At 47.9% G+C, this 17,942-nt stretch overlaps 1 protein-coding gene across 3 annotated transcripts in view; it reads left to right on the forward strand.

Moving 5' to 3' along the window:
* The window catches only part of PPP1R8 (protein phosphatase 1 regulatory subunit 8), a 407,852-nt gene extending 390,116 nt beyond the window's left edge, over positions 1-17,736 (forward strand). For 2 of the 3 annotated variants that reach the window (XM_069623057.1, XM_069623059.1), the window contains one exon: positions 16,897-17,736. In XM_069623057.1, coding sequence (XP_069479158.1) covers positions 16,897-17,244 — 348 coding nt within the window. In that variant the 3' untranslated portion in view covers positions 17,245-17,736. The remainder of the gene's footprint in view (positions 1-16,896) is intronic. The other variant, XM_069623058.1, reaches the window with a different exon arrangement.
* The last annotated feature ends 206 nt before the right edge of the window (positions 17,737-17,942 follow it).

A 17,942-nucleotide genomic window follows, 5' to 3' on the forward strand; every position in this document is an offset into this window, starting at 1 on the left:
TCAACTTCCCCAAATCCCACCTGGTTCCGTCGCAAGTCACACTGTTTCTGGGAGCCAAGCTCAATACAGTAGCGCGACTGGCCTCGCCGTCGGAGGAAAGGACGAAGGCCATCCTGGGCAAGGAACAGCGTCTGCTGGCCACGGACGTGGCCAGGGTGAGGGCCATCAAGTCCCTTCTCGGGATGATGTCCTCGTGCATCTATCTGGTGCGCCTGTGCAGGCTTCGGATGCGTCCTATACAGGAGTTCCTCGACGCCCGTTGGATACAAGCGGTGGGCAGTTTCGAGGACAAGATCTCGCTCGACGAGGGCTTCCGCCAAACAATTCGGTGGTGGGGCACCCGCGCGCATCTCGCGGCGGGCACAGACTTTCAGACCCCAGTACACCAGGGGATGACGGATGCCTCCCTGGAGGGGTGGGGAGCGCACAGCGGAGATCTTCACGTGAGAGGCCTTTGGTTCCCGGAGGAGAGGCCACTCCAGATCAACATACTGGAGCTACAAGCGGTGTTCTGGGCCCTCAGGTCGTTCCTCCCATCCCTCAAGGGCAAGGTGGTGAGGATCTTCACCGACAACACCACCACGATGTTCTACATCTGGAAGCAGGGAGGAACCAGATCCCCAGCCCTATCCAAGGAGGCCCAGGATCTGTGGTACTGGGCCATCGCCCAGGGGATGTTCCTGGTACCCTTCCACCTGGCAGGAATAAAAAAACACCATTGCTGACTCACTCAGCAGGGAGCTGCACTCATGCCACGAGTGGGAACTACGCCAGGATCAAGTGGATCGACTCTTCCAGCGATGGGACAAACCCCAGTTCGACCTGTTCCAAGTGCCAGAGGTTCGTCAGCAGTTCTCCCGAGCCGAGGAGCATGGGCGATGCTTTCTCGTTCCCCTGGGACGGCCTGTTCCTGTATGCGTTCCCTCAGTTACCGTTGCTGCTCCGACTCATCAATCAACTCAAGAGGTCCCGGTGTAGGATGATCCTCGTTGCACCGGCGTGGCCAAGACAGATCTGGTTCCCGGACCTTCTGGACTTGTCAGCGTCCCCACCGATCAAACTTTCGACAGATGGAGATCTTCTCTCCAGAGAAGGATGCGCCATCCTTCATCACGACCCGGGGTCGCTGAACTTGCAGGCCTGGCTCCTGCAGCACTAGAGTTTGGAGGGTACGATATCCCGGTGGACTGCAGAGAGGTTCTTGCAAAGGCCAGGGCGTCCTCAACTCTCAAGTGCTACGGACATAAGTGGAAGAGGTTCTCTGTCTGGTGCCGTGCACAGAAGATTAACCCTCTATGGATTACGGCCCCTCAAGTGCTACCGTACCTACTGTCGCTGGCCAAGGCTGGACTGACGCATGCTTCCATCAAGATACACCTGGCAGCAATTTCCCGATACACCAGAACTACAGGACGCCCATCCCTGTGGTCTCATCGCCTGGTGAAGGAATTTATGAAAGGACTGTTCCGATCGTTCCCGTCGGTGAAGGCTCCGGCCCCGGCGTGGGAGCTCAACGTGGTGCTGACCAGGCTCATGGGGGCGCCATTCGAGCCTCTGCATTCGGCACCGTTGAAGTTCCTGTCGTGGAAGACAGCATTTCTTGTGGCCATCACCTACACATGACAAGTGGGAGAGATCCAGGCCCTATCCTGCAAGCCTCCATACTTGACTTTTCACGAAACAAGAGTGGTGCTGAAGACGCACCCCTCCTTCATGCCCCAAGGTGCAGTCAGACTTTCACCTCAACGAGCCCTCGGTGTTACCAGTTTTCTTCCTGTCGCCTTCGACGCCGGCCGAGAGGACTTTGCACTCGCTAGATGTAGTTAGAGCATTGAAGTTCTACGTGAACCGCACGAAGAGTTTTGAAAGACTTCACAGCTGTTTGTGAATTTTGGACCTGTAAATCAAGGGAAGGTTCTCTCGAAGGCTTCCATTTCCAGATGGCTCTCCGGCTGCATCATGCACTGTCACCGGTTGGCAAACCGACCGTTGCTCGGCCGTCCGAGAGCCCATTCGACCAGAGCGATCGCTGCTACCACGGTGTTCTTGTCTGGTGTGCCCCTGCTGGACATCTGCAGGGCTGCTACATGGAGGTCGACGCACACCTTCACGAGATTCTTCTGTGTCGACCGAGATTCCAGGGAGGAGTCCAGAGTCGGCCAGGCAGTGCTGCGCAACCTGTTCGCTTAAGGTGAGCCTGGTGAGGAGGTAAGAGTTGCTTAATGTTGAGTTTATGTAATACTTAATGTTGAGCCTTGCCACCTCCCGTGGTTGTGCATGTGTGTACTGCTATGTAATCTTATATTCATGAGCATGTGAATCCATGCCAGACCCCATGCTGGAGAAGGAACAAGTTACTTACCTGTAACTGTTGTTCTCCAGCATGGGTCTGGCATAGATTCACATGCGAACCCTCCCTCCTACCCCTCTGCGGGTCTTCACTTGGTCATACTGCCCCTTTATGTGCTACCAAATCTGAGGATGGCTGCCAGGGGCGGGGCTTAGGGAGAGGGAAGTCATTGGCTGGGGGCAGTATGACCCAGAGACCAGTGATTGGTTACTACTAAGAAAGACAGATCAGAAACGAAACTGATACTGATTTTTTTTTCTTTACCGAGGATTCGCAGTCTGACGGGGAATATTCATGAGCATGTGAATCCATGGCAGACCCATGCTGGAGAACAACAGTTACAGGTTAGTAACTTGTTCTTTGCAGTCTGTGTACCAATTGCCACAGAAGACGTCAAAGACCCAATTGCTTTCAGGGCCGCAGCCTGCTCACCCAGTTTTTGGTCTATTCGGGTGCTTAATTCTGTTTGCGACGACAATTTGTCAAATTTTCCAGTTCTGACAATTTACCATCTAATGATTCAAACAATTTAAACAAAGATTGTACAGCCACATTCTTTGTGTTCAAGGTTAATTTTGTCAAATTCAGTTCCATTCCCGCTTGCTTTTGATTAGGCTGAGTGGGCATGAAACATTTGGGTCGACGTGGAGTCGGCACGAGATAAGAGATCTCAATTTCAGAACAATCATTCTCGATGTCAGAAAACATTACAGGTGACTTCGAGAGGTTGTTCGAGATGTTATTAGAGAGCAAATGTGGAGAAAATCGCGATTGACTTAGGTTTAAATCAAATATGGCAATGTCAGGGCTAGCACAGTTATTCTGGGTCTTATCACATCTTTGATTCGGCGTGGGTGGAACATTATTCAGTAGAACACTATCTGTTGGAGAGACATGAGTTTTAGTATTTGAGTCATGTTGGAGTCATCTGTAATGGTAATTGCATCATTCGTTCCGTTTAGCACAATATTGGAGCTAATGATTACTTCATTCGTTCCAGTTGTCATGGCATTAATAGATGGTAGTTTATCCATTGCCTGATCGATCCCTGTACTTATCGGAACAGACCTCGGATGTACAACGCCCTGCGCCACATTAGAACTTACATCCTCACTACTTACGTTCGTTACGCTGGTTAAATGTGAATCTTTACAAAACTTGGTATATCCGCTGTGGGGGGGGGGGGTCCTTTGTATGCGATCCTGGGTGTTTTACCCGCTCGCGTTGCTACCGGAGTGGAGCTGGTATGATTAAGAAGCCTCTTCCGTGGGTTCAGCATTTGTGATTTTGTTAGCGCCTGACCCCTCACTGGTAGATTGTCGGACGGCATGCCTGATTTCAAGAAGGCGCATCACGGCTATTATCTCGCTAGTTGAAGTTACCCTTGGAAGTGCCAAGACACCTCGACGCCGAGGTGAAGAGGCAAAGAGGCACTTCCAAGGTACTTCGCTAGGTGCGCGTGCATGCTTGTTTTTGTTTGCCGTTAGGGGCGTGGCTTCTAGCACCAAAGCAGAGCTTGCCTCAATTTATTACACAAATAGAACACTACAAAGGCAAACAAAGCAGAGAAGAAATATATTAGATGTAGCTCTTCTTAGCAAGGAGTAAGCTCTTGTATCTGAATGAGGTATATGTCCAAAGTAATGTAAAGAGAAAACTCTGTTCCCAATGAAATTCAAGGAATAATATCCACGAACGAAGAGAGTACCAGGCAAAGGGGCACTTCCAAGGTACTTCTTTAAGTGCGTGTTTGTTTTTGTTTAGAAACGCTGTTAGGGGCATTGCTTCCAGCACCAAAGCAGAGCTTGCCTCAATTATACACATATAAAGCACGTAAAAGAAAACTCTGTTCCCAATGAAATCCAAGGAATAATGTCCACAAACGAAGAGAGTACCAGGCAAAGAGGCCCTTCCAAGGTACTTCACTAGGTGCGCTCAAATCGAATTATAGACATCTAAATTCTGCTGTTCCCACAGACCCAGGGACACTAAAGAAACACTTGCAGAGATTCCAATGGGGCCCGATTCAGTTTCCCTGGTGGCTTACCCTTCTTATGTTTGGGGCCCTCTTTTGGAATGGAAGTATTAGAATTCCTTGCCATCTTTCTTTTGCTGCTTCCCATCATCCTTCTCAGTTGCCCCAGAATCCTTGTGAGTGGCCCTGTTGTCAACCCACAAGTCAGCAGCCTTTGCTAACTTCTTTGGATCTAATTCCTTAGAGTCAGCCAAGTGCTGTCTCAGCCCAGGAGAGCATTCATCAAAAATAGATTCCAACAGAAATAGATTTCTCATTCCTTCAAGTGTTAACTCTGTAACCCTTTACCCAACCATCTAGGTTTTTCAAACATTCACACACCCAGGTAGCCCAAGGGGTACCATCATGCTTTTTGAGGGTCCTAAACCTCTTAAGGTACTAGGAAGGAGTTTTCCCAAATCTAGCCATCAAAGCTAGATTCACATTTTCATACTCCAATCTTTAAAGTTCCCCCATCCCCTCCTCCGTTACAGGATCAGTTGCAACCTGGGGGAGCCTAGACAAAATCCAAGGAATCAACTGATTCCCTGTGAAACCCTGAATCCCATAGTTATTCAAAAGCAGCCAACCAATCTAAAATATCAAGTCACACCTCATACATACTGACAGCTTCTGTAGGCATGCAAGGCCTCTTAGGACTGGAAGACCTAGAAGACTCTGGGAGAGAACCATTTTCAAGAGACAATTTCTTCATTTCAAGTTCATGATTCAATTCCATTTATCTGAGCCTGAGTTCTTTGTTTACTTTCAGTTTGCATTTGAATTCTTTTGAACTCTAACTCAAGTCTCATCTTTTGAATAGATACCCATTCTGGACTTAGTACTGAACCTGGTAGGGTCCCTGTGGTTATAGCTTGAGGACCTAAAGCAAGTAGAGGTGCAGTGGGGCTCACATCCTGAGACTCCTCTGACTCTTCTAACTCACCAATAACATTAGAGCCTGACTCTGAATCATTATCATCCTCATCAACATTATCCACATTTGCTAGGGAAATAGGGGGTTATAGCTCTACCTCCCAGTCTTTGATGATTCAACAATTTCACAATCAATTTTTCTTGACCTTAACAGAGAGAGACCTGACTTTACACATCTTTCAGTTGATCTACTGTTCGAATGATCGGGGCTTCCTGTTTGAAGTTATCCATATCTGGCATTATAAAACAATTGCTTTTCTAGTGGTGTATTTGAACAAAAGTAAGAGCAGCACTCTCAATGTAACAACTATACTTTATCCTCACCGCTGGACACCAGTGTTAGGCAGAATTGCAGGCACCCTCTGGGGCCACTACACACAAATAGGACTACGGGTGTTAGCCAAACCAACCTTTGGTATAAGTCTGTACCACAGTTTTTGGTATCGAGCTGAGCAGCCAGGCTTATCTCAAGAGTGAATGTGAGTAGTACAAGTAGTTACACAGAGGACTTTCAATCACAGTAGTCAAGTAAACACTTATACTCAGTGTTTCTTGCTAAAAACACTCAGTAATTTATTACACAATCATTTAGAAAACTTTTCGCTAGAAGAAGGCAACTTATTCTAAACCGATAAACTTCAATACTTAAATACAAAATTCTAAGGTTTTGAGACATTTTGAGCTCCCTGAAATAGGAGCCAAATGGCAGTTCAGTTACTTGGAAGGAGCAAAAGGCACAAGGTAGGAAAAATAGATCATATATACTTTTTAGACAGTGCAAATAGTTTCAGTTCACCAGAAGTAGTTTAGGCGAAAAGGAATCATATGTCGGGTCACAAGCTTATTAGGCCTGCAAGTTGGTAAAGTTTCACGAACTTTCACCACAAGAGTGGCGTTCTCTCAATCTGTTTGGCACAGTACCTTTAGTATGAAGACGTTGGTTCCTGGCAGGTCTGCAGATCTCACTGTTCCTGAGCCTCAGTTATAGGAACAAGAGGGAGGACGTCGGGGGACAGCTGCACTGCCCGGGGTCGTCGGAAAAAGCAAACAAGATGGAGTCACTTAAGTTCCAGTAGCTGTAGATTAAAGTGCACAAGCTGGTATCCCTCTCCCTGGTTAATCCTAACCAGCCTTGAGAATGGTATCCTGGTGGCTTATGAGTTGATTGGTCCCACCAACACAAAGTAAGGAATCTTTGGCGAGATGAACTTGGCAATTCGGACCTGCAGCAGGGCTTCACCAGGCAAACCAACAGTCTAGGAGTTGCAGCAACCGACCTCTTGCAGCTCTTCGGTTCTTTCGTTCCAGTGGCCGACTCTGCTTTCCAGTCCCGGAGACTCGCCTTTTAAACAGTTTTCTCCCTTTCATTCCAGCCTAGCTGTCACTCGCCCAGCAGGGTTGCTTTCCTTGCTAACCGGACAGTCAGCCAGCCAATCATGCCAGAGTGCATTTGGGTCTCCTGGGAGACTAAGCACAGGGCCTTTCGGGCACCTCACTCACTTCCTGCCCACCCCAGACACTCAGACGCGGCCTTCAGTCCTGAAGCCCGCCAAAGGCATACGAAGAAAGGGACCAATCGAGTTTGGCGCGCAGAGACAAACACTAGAAGGAACTTTCCAAAAAGAAACGGCAAAAAAAGACCAGGACCTGTTTATACAAAGGGGTTTTAAGGTGCCATCTTGAAAAAGATGGCTCCTGTGATTTTTAGCTACCGGTGTTCGCGGTCGGGAAACATCATGGTAGTTCGTTGTAAAACCACTGCCACCAGCCTTTTCAATAGGAAAGGGTAGCATTTGACTGCTACATGAGTATTTAGACACAAGGGATACTATGTAACCCCTCCAGCATTCCATGATAAGATGGTGTGTGCTGGGTCTATGAATTTGAAAAGACTAGTAAAGTCAATTTCACTTTACATTCTCTGGGAAACAGTAGATTATCCCAGAGAAGTCATTTAAACCTGTGGGAAGTCTAAAAAGACCCCACTGTGTCACTGCACTGAGGGTGCTATGACACACATGAAAAGATGATGCCTATGGAGTTATCTAAAACTCCCTAATCAAATAACACAAATGTAAAACACACATCAAAATACATGAGTGGGGAAAAAAGCTCACACTCTTTCCAGGTAAAAACATCAAGTCCTCAAAATCCAGCAAAGTTGCTGGGGGTCTCTAGCACTTGTATGAGAATTCTCCCTAACAGTAGTGGCCTCAATTTCCTAACCAACATTAACAAACCATCAACGGAAACAGGCGCAATCTGCCCAGGGTGCCCAAATTTGCTATCGCATGCTATTTACTCTCCAAGTTCTGAATAGTGACTGGCGCACAGCATATCGTTCTACACCAACGAAGGAGGTCTGCCTCTGCGTCACGTTCCTGAATGGGCATTGTCCCGGCCCTCCATTGAGGCTGTGCTAATCTGTGCAGCAACGGGGCTTGGGGGTGATTCGAGGCAATGTACTGTGCCAACCAGATTGAGAGAACGCCACTCTTGTGGTGAAGTTTCGTGTTTGGGCTCAGACAATTGCAAGGGAATCCATGTTGCATATTACAGTTCCTCAACCTTTCCAGATTTCAATAGGGGACGCGGGCAGAGACTAGCGTCTCCCAGTATAAAGGTTCAGTACCAGAGGATCACTGCTTTACCAGCTGAGAAGCAACCATATGGGAGACCAATGCTTCGGTTTTGCTAGTTATTACCAGTCGGCGAGTTGTTCCTGGGTTTTCAACCGGCTCTGTGGTTATCGCCTCCCAACGGAGAGGTGGGACCAACCGGTGTCTGCATCTGTCTTCCGTGGTTTCCATTCCCTGGTGTGGGGGCTGCCCCAATCGTCGCCAGCCCCTGGGCTTCCTTCGCTTATCTTTTGCCGTGGGGCGTAGGTCAGAGTCTGGTAACTCTTGGGAGGATGACTCTGAGGCGGCCTCAATGTTTGTTCCAGCCATTCGGTCCTTCTCATCCTCAGAAGAGATTGCGTAGTGCTGATTGTGGAAATGGAAAATCAGCTTGCATGGAAACCCCATCGATATCAAATCTTTTTGGCTTGCAGCCATGCCGTGAATCTTTGTAGGCGTCTGCGACTCGCACGAGTGTATGGGGAGAGATCTTGGAACAGTTTTACTGTTTCTCTGTGGAACTGTACTGATTCCGACTTGCTAGCTGCCATCATGATCTCTTTTTTCTGGTGGAAGAAATGGACCCGGTTAAGGACGTCCGGGAGCAGATTCCTCCTCCGCTGGGTCGAGAAGTATACACGGTGGGTCCTATCCAATAACAGTGATTCTGAGGACGGGAGGTCTAAGAGTGATCTGAACAGAGCACTCACATAATCAGGTAGTTCTTGATCCGGGATTTGCAGAGGGATGCCACAGAGGCATACATTATTTCTCCTTGATCTGTTTTCAAGGTCTGCTTGCTTTGTCCAGATATCGCCTAAATGTTCCTCAATGATCCTCACTCTTTCTGTGAGTACCTCAGTCTTGTGTGTCTGTTCACATGTTCTATTTTCCAGCTATTTGACTCGCTTCAAGACCTCCAAAACGGGCGGTTAGTTCAGTGAGTGATCGGGCCAAAGAATCCTTAGAGGTTTTGATCTCCAATTTAATTTCCTGGGTGATGTCCTGCTTGAGGGGCTTTAGCATCTCCTCAATCAGTTCTGGACAACGCCATGTCTGGGAGTCGCGGCGTCACATGGACTGGGTGAATGTCCGCTGCCACTGTTTGCAGCCGCAGTGTGTCTGCAGGCTGCAGTGATAGAAACGCCTTGATTCTGTGTGATTTCGGCTTAACCACGGTTTTAGGCATTGCCAGCAGTCCAGATGCTGTTCTGAGCACCCGTGGCACACATACGTGCTGTTTAGGAGTAGCACCTGAGCAGTTAGTGAGCAGCTGCAGCGGGTTGAATTGGCCTGATAGGGGGGCCTCCTGAGGCCCGGACTGCAGCAAGAGAGAAGGGCGGGCATTGCATCGGTCTGTGACCATTTGTGATTATCACTCTTCCTTACCCCTACATATACCAAATGACTCAGATCAAAGAAAGTCTTCCATTACTTTGGAACATGTGCTAGATTTAAACACTGCTCATCCTCCAGAGCCTAAGCGTGGATGGACCTTAACCAGGGGAACACAGAGATGTTAGGGCTGTACTATGACGAGGCAGAGATTATGAAGATCCTGCAGAGTTCAACTTGTCTCTGGAAGATGGGGTCACCCCCCCCGCCCACAAGCTGTCCAGGAGGTGGGGGCTGTTATGTTAGTGCCTCGCAGTCTCCCTTTGCTGGTCCCCCCCTCGCACCTAATTCCTGGGTCTGGTGGTAGAGGCTCAAATTGATTGGGGTTGGGGAGACAACCCCAACCACTCTTGGGTTTGGCTGGACTGACTCCCTTAGATTCAGTTCAAATCATATATCCGCTTGCAGATGAGTGATTAGCAGTCCTCTTGACAGACATTGCTGTGGACCCACTGCCCCCCGGGAAACCCGTGCCTGTCGGGTAAGCAACGGGGGGCGAGAGAAAGCTGATCCGCGTGCAGCAGCTAGCCAGTTGTTAATGTGCTTGTGCCTCCCAGTTGCCACCCGCCCTCTCTCGACCTCCCTTGCACCAGAGCTGGGGCGGTGGGGGGCTTCTCACGACAATCCTCTGCCTCCTGTCCCTCTCTCTGCCGCTCAGCGCCTCCTTTCCCTCCTCCCCATTGCTCCGCTCTGTACCTCTGCCGCTCAGCGCCACCTGTCCCTCCTCCCCGTCGCTCCGCTCTGTACCTCTGCCGCTCAGCGCGGTCCCTGTTGGTGCTCCGGACCTCCTCCGCCAGCGAGCCAGGGGCCTTCAGGTGCCAGCTCCCCCCCCATCGCACCATCCACGGCCATGAGAAGCACTCAGTGTTTTATTCCGCCAGGTCCACGGGTTGATCCACACCAGGAAGCAACAACCCTCCTCCCTCTTAGCAAGGCTCTGGTCGAGATGTCCTTTCAACCGACCGCAGCGTCTGCTGTCCTTCCAGTGCTAGCTCCCGGCAGTCGGTGAGGAGCACACAGGAGCCGGCGCCTCTAATGCAGCTTCTCCCTCGCCAGCCCGCTACAGCTCACCGCCACTGCCCTTCTCTCCTGCGAGAGCTAGGGTCAGGAAGACCATACAGTCGGAACCTGAACCCACGGCGGGAGGGCGGCATGCTCTCTGCCTCTCAGCCAGTCTTCCTCGTGCTCTGGCCCCTCCACCATCTGGCGCAATCACCGCCAAACCCCTGCCGGCAGCACGTCCGGAGTCACCATTCAGCCAGCCCTCCACCACACGATCCCCTGATGACCTCAGTGAACCGGGGCACCAGTGGTCAATCGACGCAGTCCCAGGGTCTTCTACCTCCCCAGTATAACGACTTACCAGCTATTGAGGGACCAGATCTCGCTTTCATTGGTACGCACTGCCATTTTGTCTGCAGAGCTGCTGGGATGACCGCTAGGGATTCTCCTAATTTCCCGGCCAATTCAGCTGCAATTTCCGGTTCATTAAGCGCCTCATGTCTTGGGCAGTCAAAAGTTATTAGAGCGGAGAGACAATCTCATTTTAGCATGCCGGTATCTTGCAGTTCGGGCGCCCTGTGGCAGAGCTCACGGTAAATACGACCGCATGGCGTGCTGCCTAGCCACGCCCCCGCAAGAATTACTTTTCAAAACTCCCCACATTGAACCAAAACACTAAGACCACTGCTTAGTTTGTAGTTGCTCGCGGTTACAATTGTTACTACTTTTGACAGTAATGACAGTCTTATATTATTGTTAACGCACACTCGTGAAACTTAAACGAAATACGGTAAGTACATTTACACTGCAAACCCACATAACATAGTGACTTTTAGGAAGGAAAATAGTGGGTTAGTGTTGTACTAGCTAGGCTTATGGTTCTAGAGGCAGTTTCTTTGTACTCCAAGGCTTAAGTCCAAAACACAACCCTAGCTAAAGGCAGTTCAGAGAGGGCTCAAAGTCTTGACATGCAGTAGAACGACGAAAACTGAAGCGAATACAACCAACGTTGGAGACCCTGTTAAAGGACTCGCTAAAGGGACACAAGCGGCGGCTTGGGTCGGACATAAGAGGGGGTTGCCATGGACACCTATACATGCACTCCAACGCTCTGGAGCGACTTTTTTGGATTAAGGTAAGAAATACCGATTTCCCCACAGTACCTTTTGGTTTGAAGAAATGTTTGTGGCTGGATTCTCCTCGATATGGCAGTGCGACCTCCGGTTTCTTTGGTCTGATGATGAAAGGCAAGACAATGGACAGGATCTTTCAGCAGCAGTCTCGAGGGAGGACCTCTGGCACGGATTTCAGCAACTTCTCTGGTCACTCTGCTGTTTTGGCACCTTTTCTGCCGCACCAGCGTGGCATTTGCCCGGACAATCTTCTTCGGTTCCTGAAGTCCTGCACTCTGTTGAGGGGACTTGGATGGGTCGGATTGTGTCTTCTTTGTAGGTTCACCTGGTACTCAGCAAAGACTTGGACGGATTCGGCCTTTCCACGACCAGGTGCTTCAATTGGGTTGGAGGTCTCCTCGTATTGGGGTCCGCAGCTCTGGAGAGGCACAGCACCTCAAGAGATGGCTCTGATTAAAGTTTGTCTTGGGACTGGCTGTTCCCACCACTCAAAGGGAAGGTGTCCTCTTTGGAGTTCCTCTGTCCCACAGAAAGCAGGGCCAGGACAGCAGTGGTTGCTTCAGTGTTGCAAAGGGTCTGCAGGCATCTCTGGTTGTCATCGTCTTCGGTTACTTCAGTTTCCTGTGCTCAACTTGCCTTTCACCTCAGGAACCTCACCTTTTTATACAGTTTCAGCACACACTCCTCTGCAGTCTCTCAGCAATTTACAGAAAGGGGCAGGAAGCTGTCCAATCAGGACAGCCAGACCCCTAGTGGGAGCTGGTTCTCTTTAGGCAGACAAAGGGCCGGGGAATGAAAAAATCAACCCCCCCGTCCCCTGCTTGCTCCCTGCCCAGACACACTGGAGCCTAGGCAGAGACACCCTAGGGTTCCCGGCAAAGGCAAAACACTCATACAGGCCGCCTCCTCCCACGATGGTTGAAGAAGGGCTGACAAAGAACAATCACGCTAGTAATGGTGTAAAAAGAAAGGAGCCACCAAGTTAATACTTGGGTGACCCTATTGTGCTTAATCGGGGCTATGAACATAGCCTGTGGTAGAAAATCACACAATAGTTGGTAGAACACGTTCACTGCCACCAGCCATAACTAAGAGATTGCCTTTGTGACTTAAGTCACAGGAGCCAAGAGAAGGGGGATACGAAGTATCCACTTGGCACTCCACATGAGGTGGTGTGTGCGCCAATCTCTCCGAATATAAAGTTTTAGGAAAGATGCTAAGTGACTCCCTATCCTTAAGAACTGTCGTTACTCTAGGCTATAGAAAAGAATCTCAAAGTCCCCCGCAACACTGCCCATAAACAGCTGTGTGCTGCAACAGTAAAATACAGGTGCCGTAACAGAGAATGTAGGAAAGTAGAATCCATAGGACAGTTGTTGGGCAAGATTTGGAGCAGTAACCTTTGGGTGCGCTGCAACAACCTTGACCTCCTGGCAATAGGAACCCAACCTTTGGTATAAGTCTGTACTACACAGGTTGGTAGTGTGGCTGAGTAGCCAGGCTTATGTCAAGAGGGGTCAATGTGAGCAGTAGGGGAGTTAGAGATTCACAGTGACAAGTATCCAAATAAACACTTGCACTCAAGGTTTCTTGATTAAACAATTATTAATTTATTGAACAGCCCGTTTGAATAAGCCTTCTTGAGAAGGGGCAATATGTTAAAGGACATTTGTACCGCGCACTATCACCAGGGGAGTGGTCCCCTGGCGCTCTGGCGGCTCGGAAACTAAGAGGGGAGAGTGAGAGTGAGTTAATGGGAGGATGCTGAACAAGTGCAAGAGAGCAGTGATATGCTGTTGGCAGCCTCAGCCCGGTGGGTCCGTTGGCTGGCCTTGGGGTGTTTGCGGCCGGTAGTCTTTGTGTACTGTTGTGAGTCTGTGTGTTTTTGTTTTATTGTTGCAATGTAGTGAAGTTTGTGGTGCTGTAGGTTTGTGGTTGTGTTTGGTTTGGAGTTTGAAAGGTGTATGCAGAGGGGGAAGCTGTTAGTGGATTGGTTAGTTGGCATTTCTGTCTTGAAGTGAGACGACGGGTTAGCGTACTCTTACCAGAAGGGGTATGGGGACATTTCAGCGCCTCTGTCCTGGGCTTGTCCGATATTCAGTCCCTTTCCCTTCTGTCCTCCACTTCAATCAAGTACCTTCATAACCTTACCTGGCTTTCTTTTCCACTCATATGGCCAGTGTACCTGCTAAGGTCCACAGCTCAGTTTGAATGTGGTCATTGCTAACATATAGAAATTCTCTAACAGTGTGGTATATGGTAGCACTTATGGGCCGAGTGAAAATGTTGGCTGGGATTGTTGATTCTGTCTTAATGGGTGTTGCTTGGGTTCTATTTGACGTGGCGTTACCGGTCTAGTCGTGGTGGGAGTTACTTGGTAGGTTCTGGGTGTTATCAGTGTCCTCTTAAGTTAATTCATTCTTTCCTAATAGTCGCACACACATGGACTCCAAAATACACACTTAGTTTCTCTAAATCTGCAAATACCCATTTGGGATGGCACACAGACCCTTCCTACACCATCAGGTGACTTAAATAGCTAGGACACTGTGGACATGAATATATCACTGGTACATTTAGAGCAATACTGAGATGAGTGTTAAAGTAAAGAGATTTCAGAATAAAACGAGAGATCACACAAATATTCTGAAGCAGGGAAGTACTTTTGAACCGCCCAATGCAAAGTAAATTAACCCTTTCCTGAAGGGAAGGTAAGACACAAGCAGAGGAGAGAAGTCATTCAGGGAGCCAGGCCAGCCAATGTCAATTGGGCAAAAGTCCAGGTGAGCTGAAGCACTTCTTGCAGGTAAGTAAAAATCTTGCACAATGTTTTAGAAGTCTTTGTAAAAAAAGTAGAATCAAAGTAGGGTCACAAGCTGGGAGGCTTGTGGGAGGTAGAAGATGCAAGCAGCTCTACAGAAGTAACCAAGACAAGTCTCAACTGAGATCAAGTAAGGCTACAACAAGAGGTAAGTTCTCTTAGACTGTACAGTTCCTGTGTTTAGAAGAAATCATTCCAGCTGGCTTCTGTTCCTGTGCAGCTCTGTAGATCCTGTTGTTCCTTGCCTCAGTCATGGGGACAAGAGGGAGGACGTCTGGGCACTTCTACACTGCAATGGGACGGTCAGAGGCAGAAAAGGACAAACTTTGTGGTTTCAGCTCCTCGTGTCTCAGCAAATAGCACCACTGTGGACTCTTGGATCCCACTCCGGACTTTCCTCACATCTGGGGCCAGCACCCGGTTGAGGTGGCTCAGGCTTGCTCACTGGGAGTCCAGAGGATCTTCCACAAGCTCGGGTCTGACTTAAGTGATGCACTGCATTTGGTGTTCCTCTCCCTGGCACTTCGGTTCCAGCAGCAATGGAAGTACAGCCAGCTCTGAGAAAATGTCCAAACGAGTTCACTTTGGTGTTGATTTGTCCCACCAACTCAAGGGGAGAAGTTGTCCTTGCAAGGCTTCCCTAGCCGAGGCGAATTCAGAGCTTCTGCACAGCAGCAGGGCTTCACCCAGCAAACCAACGGTCCAGGAGTTGCAGCAGGCGTCTCTTCCAAGTTCTTCGGATTCCTTCGTCCAGTGGTTGACTCTGCCTTCCAAGCCAAAAAGCCTTGCTTTTTATGCAGGTTTCTCCCATTCATTCCAGCCTAGCTGTCAATCATGCAGCATGGTGGCTGCCCTTGCTGGACAGCCAGCCAATCACCTTTGGGTGCACTCAGCACAGGGAGTTGCGGGCACCTCCCTCACTTCCTGCCCCTGCCAGACACACTGGAGCCAGTGGCGGGCTTCACTTGTGAATCCTGCCAAAGACAAAATGAACAAAGGGAACAAACCTGGTATGGCGCACGGAGTAAATTTCAAGAAGGACCTTTCCTGCAAGAAATGGCAAAAAAAGAAGACTGGGTCCATTTTGACCAAATGGACATCCATGGGTGCCTTACTGCAGCTGCGAACGCAGCCCACTGTAAAAACACACAATGGTAGTAAAAAGTAAACCACTGCCACCAGCCATTAATTTTAGAAAGGGTAACATAAAAATGTTCATGAGAAAGTAGACAAACTGGATACTAAGTAACCCCTCCAGCACCCTATGGTAAGATAGTGTGTGCTGGGTCTAGAAAGTTACAAATTGTAAGTAAAGTCAATTTCACGTTACTGCTCTTGGAAAAAATAGTTTATCCAAGAGAAGGTATTTCAACCTTTGGGAAATCTAAGACTTCCCTGTGCCACTGCACTGAAGGTGCCGTGTCACAATGCAAAGATGATGCCTATGGAGTTTGTCAGACTCCAAAACCAAAAAGAAACAGTGTTGAATCACAGAAAAATACACACGTGTGGGAAAAATGTCTCTCCAGGTTGAAAATGAAAGTCCTAGAGTCCAGCAGAAAGTGCTGGGGGGGGGGGGGGGGGGGGTGTCTCGCTAGGCGAGGGGATGAAGCATAGAAATGTTAAATCTCCCGAACACCAGCCTTTTGGTTGCTCTGTCTACGGCTCTCCTTGAGCTTTGGCAAGTCTTACCTGCATTTTTATTAAACATGGGGGCAGTCTATTGACTGTCATGTTCGTTCTGAACTCTTTAAACTCTTAGACTACTTATCAGTTTCACAGTTAAATAAATATACTTTCAATACGTGTACCTATTGTGAGCTCTGAGTTTTTTAAATCGTCCAGTTGATTTTTACTACCAATCTGATATTTTATCTGTATTTCTGTGAAGGAATTACTTCTTCCCATTTGTTCTAATCTCAAATTGTTACTGATTGTATACTACATTTGTTTATTTGTAATACTTAACTATTAAAGTGCATATGTCATGATCCTTTACATTAAAGAGTATTGAACCAATTGTATTTTGTAGGCAAACCTTTGTGCTGTTAACTTACTATACTTTGGCCACCCCACAGGAAGGAGTAGGTTTATAGAGACCCCGCCTATGCTGAAAAATCTCCTCAACAATCTCACTTGCCACAGTTGTGCATATTTAACTACCTGAACTGTACACTATTTCAGTTATATAACTATTTGTAAAAATGGAATATAGAATGTTAAGACTGTTCTCTTTTATTTTAGAATGTGTAACTTTCCCCTCTACCCTGATGGGATGTAGTGGAGTTTGGGTAGTGCTACATTTTTAGGACTGCGTGACCCACTTATTGCCTGTGTGATTTGAAATGTAAGTGTCAGATCTACTTGTACAAGTGCGTAGGTTATATGCCAACAAGTATTAGAATACAAAATGGATACAACCTCTTAAAAAGGGGTAACATTTTCAAGTTGCTACAAAGTCACTTGCCTCCCCAATTCTCCACATTCACACGATTCCTCATTCACTAGTTGAAAGTGCACATTTTGGAGTCTGCTCTTAAAGACCTGCTGATTGCAAACTTATTACAAGATATATATTCCATACTTCTTAAATGTTCTGTTTGTGTCTGTTTCCCCCATTAACACAGAAGAAAAGGACAGAAAGCCCAGGGTCACTGAGTTTGGATGATTCCGTTGGCCGGCGCGTGCAGAATTTTGCGTACACTGGAGGATTGTATGGTGGCCTGCCTCCCACTCATGGTGAAGTTGGTACACAGTCTCACAACGTGCACGGGACAGCACTTATTGGTGGCATGCCATATCCCAACCTGGCTCCAGAGGTGGACTTGACGCCTGTCGCTCCAGCGACTGTCAACATAAACCCTACTCCAAACCCTGGTGTCTTCAATGCGGAGGCTGTAAATGAGCCCAAGAAAAAGAAGTATGCCAAGGAAGCATGGCCTGGCAAGAAACCAACTCCTTCTTTACTCATTTGATATTGTGTGAAGGATTTGAAAATGGCTAAGGCAGAGTTTATGGACTGTCAGTTATGGACTTGTGCATAGTATTGTCTTTTAAAGTGTCTGTTGGTACCAAACGTCCTAAAGATCTTCATTTTTGTCCTACTATCCATTGAACACTGGTCTTCAAATCTTTTTTTTTTTACCATTGTGTAAAATATATGTACATATATTCCCTTTTTTTTGGTCGTAAACATTGACCATTCAGTTTCTTTGTCATGCCATCCTTGTTTTAAGAAGCCATGTGATAGAATTACCTTCCAGCAGAGTCCACTGCATAATAGTGTACCTTCCAGCATATTTTTTCTTCACCATGGTTTTAAAATATTTTGACATTTACGGATTCATCTTCTGCAGGACTCATTTCATCAGATTGCCCTTTTAAAGTTCTTCCTGAACTTGTCCACATTCCACATGGAGCATGATGGTTGCAGATTTTTTGGCCCGCAATAAAGAACACCAAGCCTTTTTAAAGCATCTCAATTAATGATCTAGATTGCCTCACTGCTATCATGGTATTTCCTACGGTTTTGGCTTTTATGATTTTCATTTAATCTCCTGTACCCTTGTGTTTTTTCGAGAAAAATGTCCTACCAAAATGCAACTTAATGGATACATACAAAATTGGGCACAGTATCACACCATTGTAAATATTTTCTCTGTAGTCCACTCAT

The sequence above is a fragment of the Ambystoma mexicanum genome, chromosome 11 (genome assembly GCF_040938575.1).
Source record: "Ambystoma mexicanum isolate Mex_15411 chromosome 11, UKY_AmexF1_1, whole genome shotgun sequence".
NCBI classification, from domain to species: Eukaryota; Metazoa; Chordata; class Amphibia; order Caudata; family Ambystomatidae; genus Ambystoma; species Ambystoma mexicanum.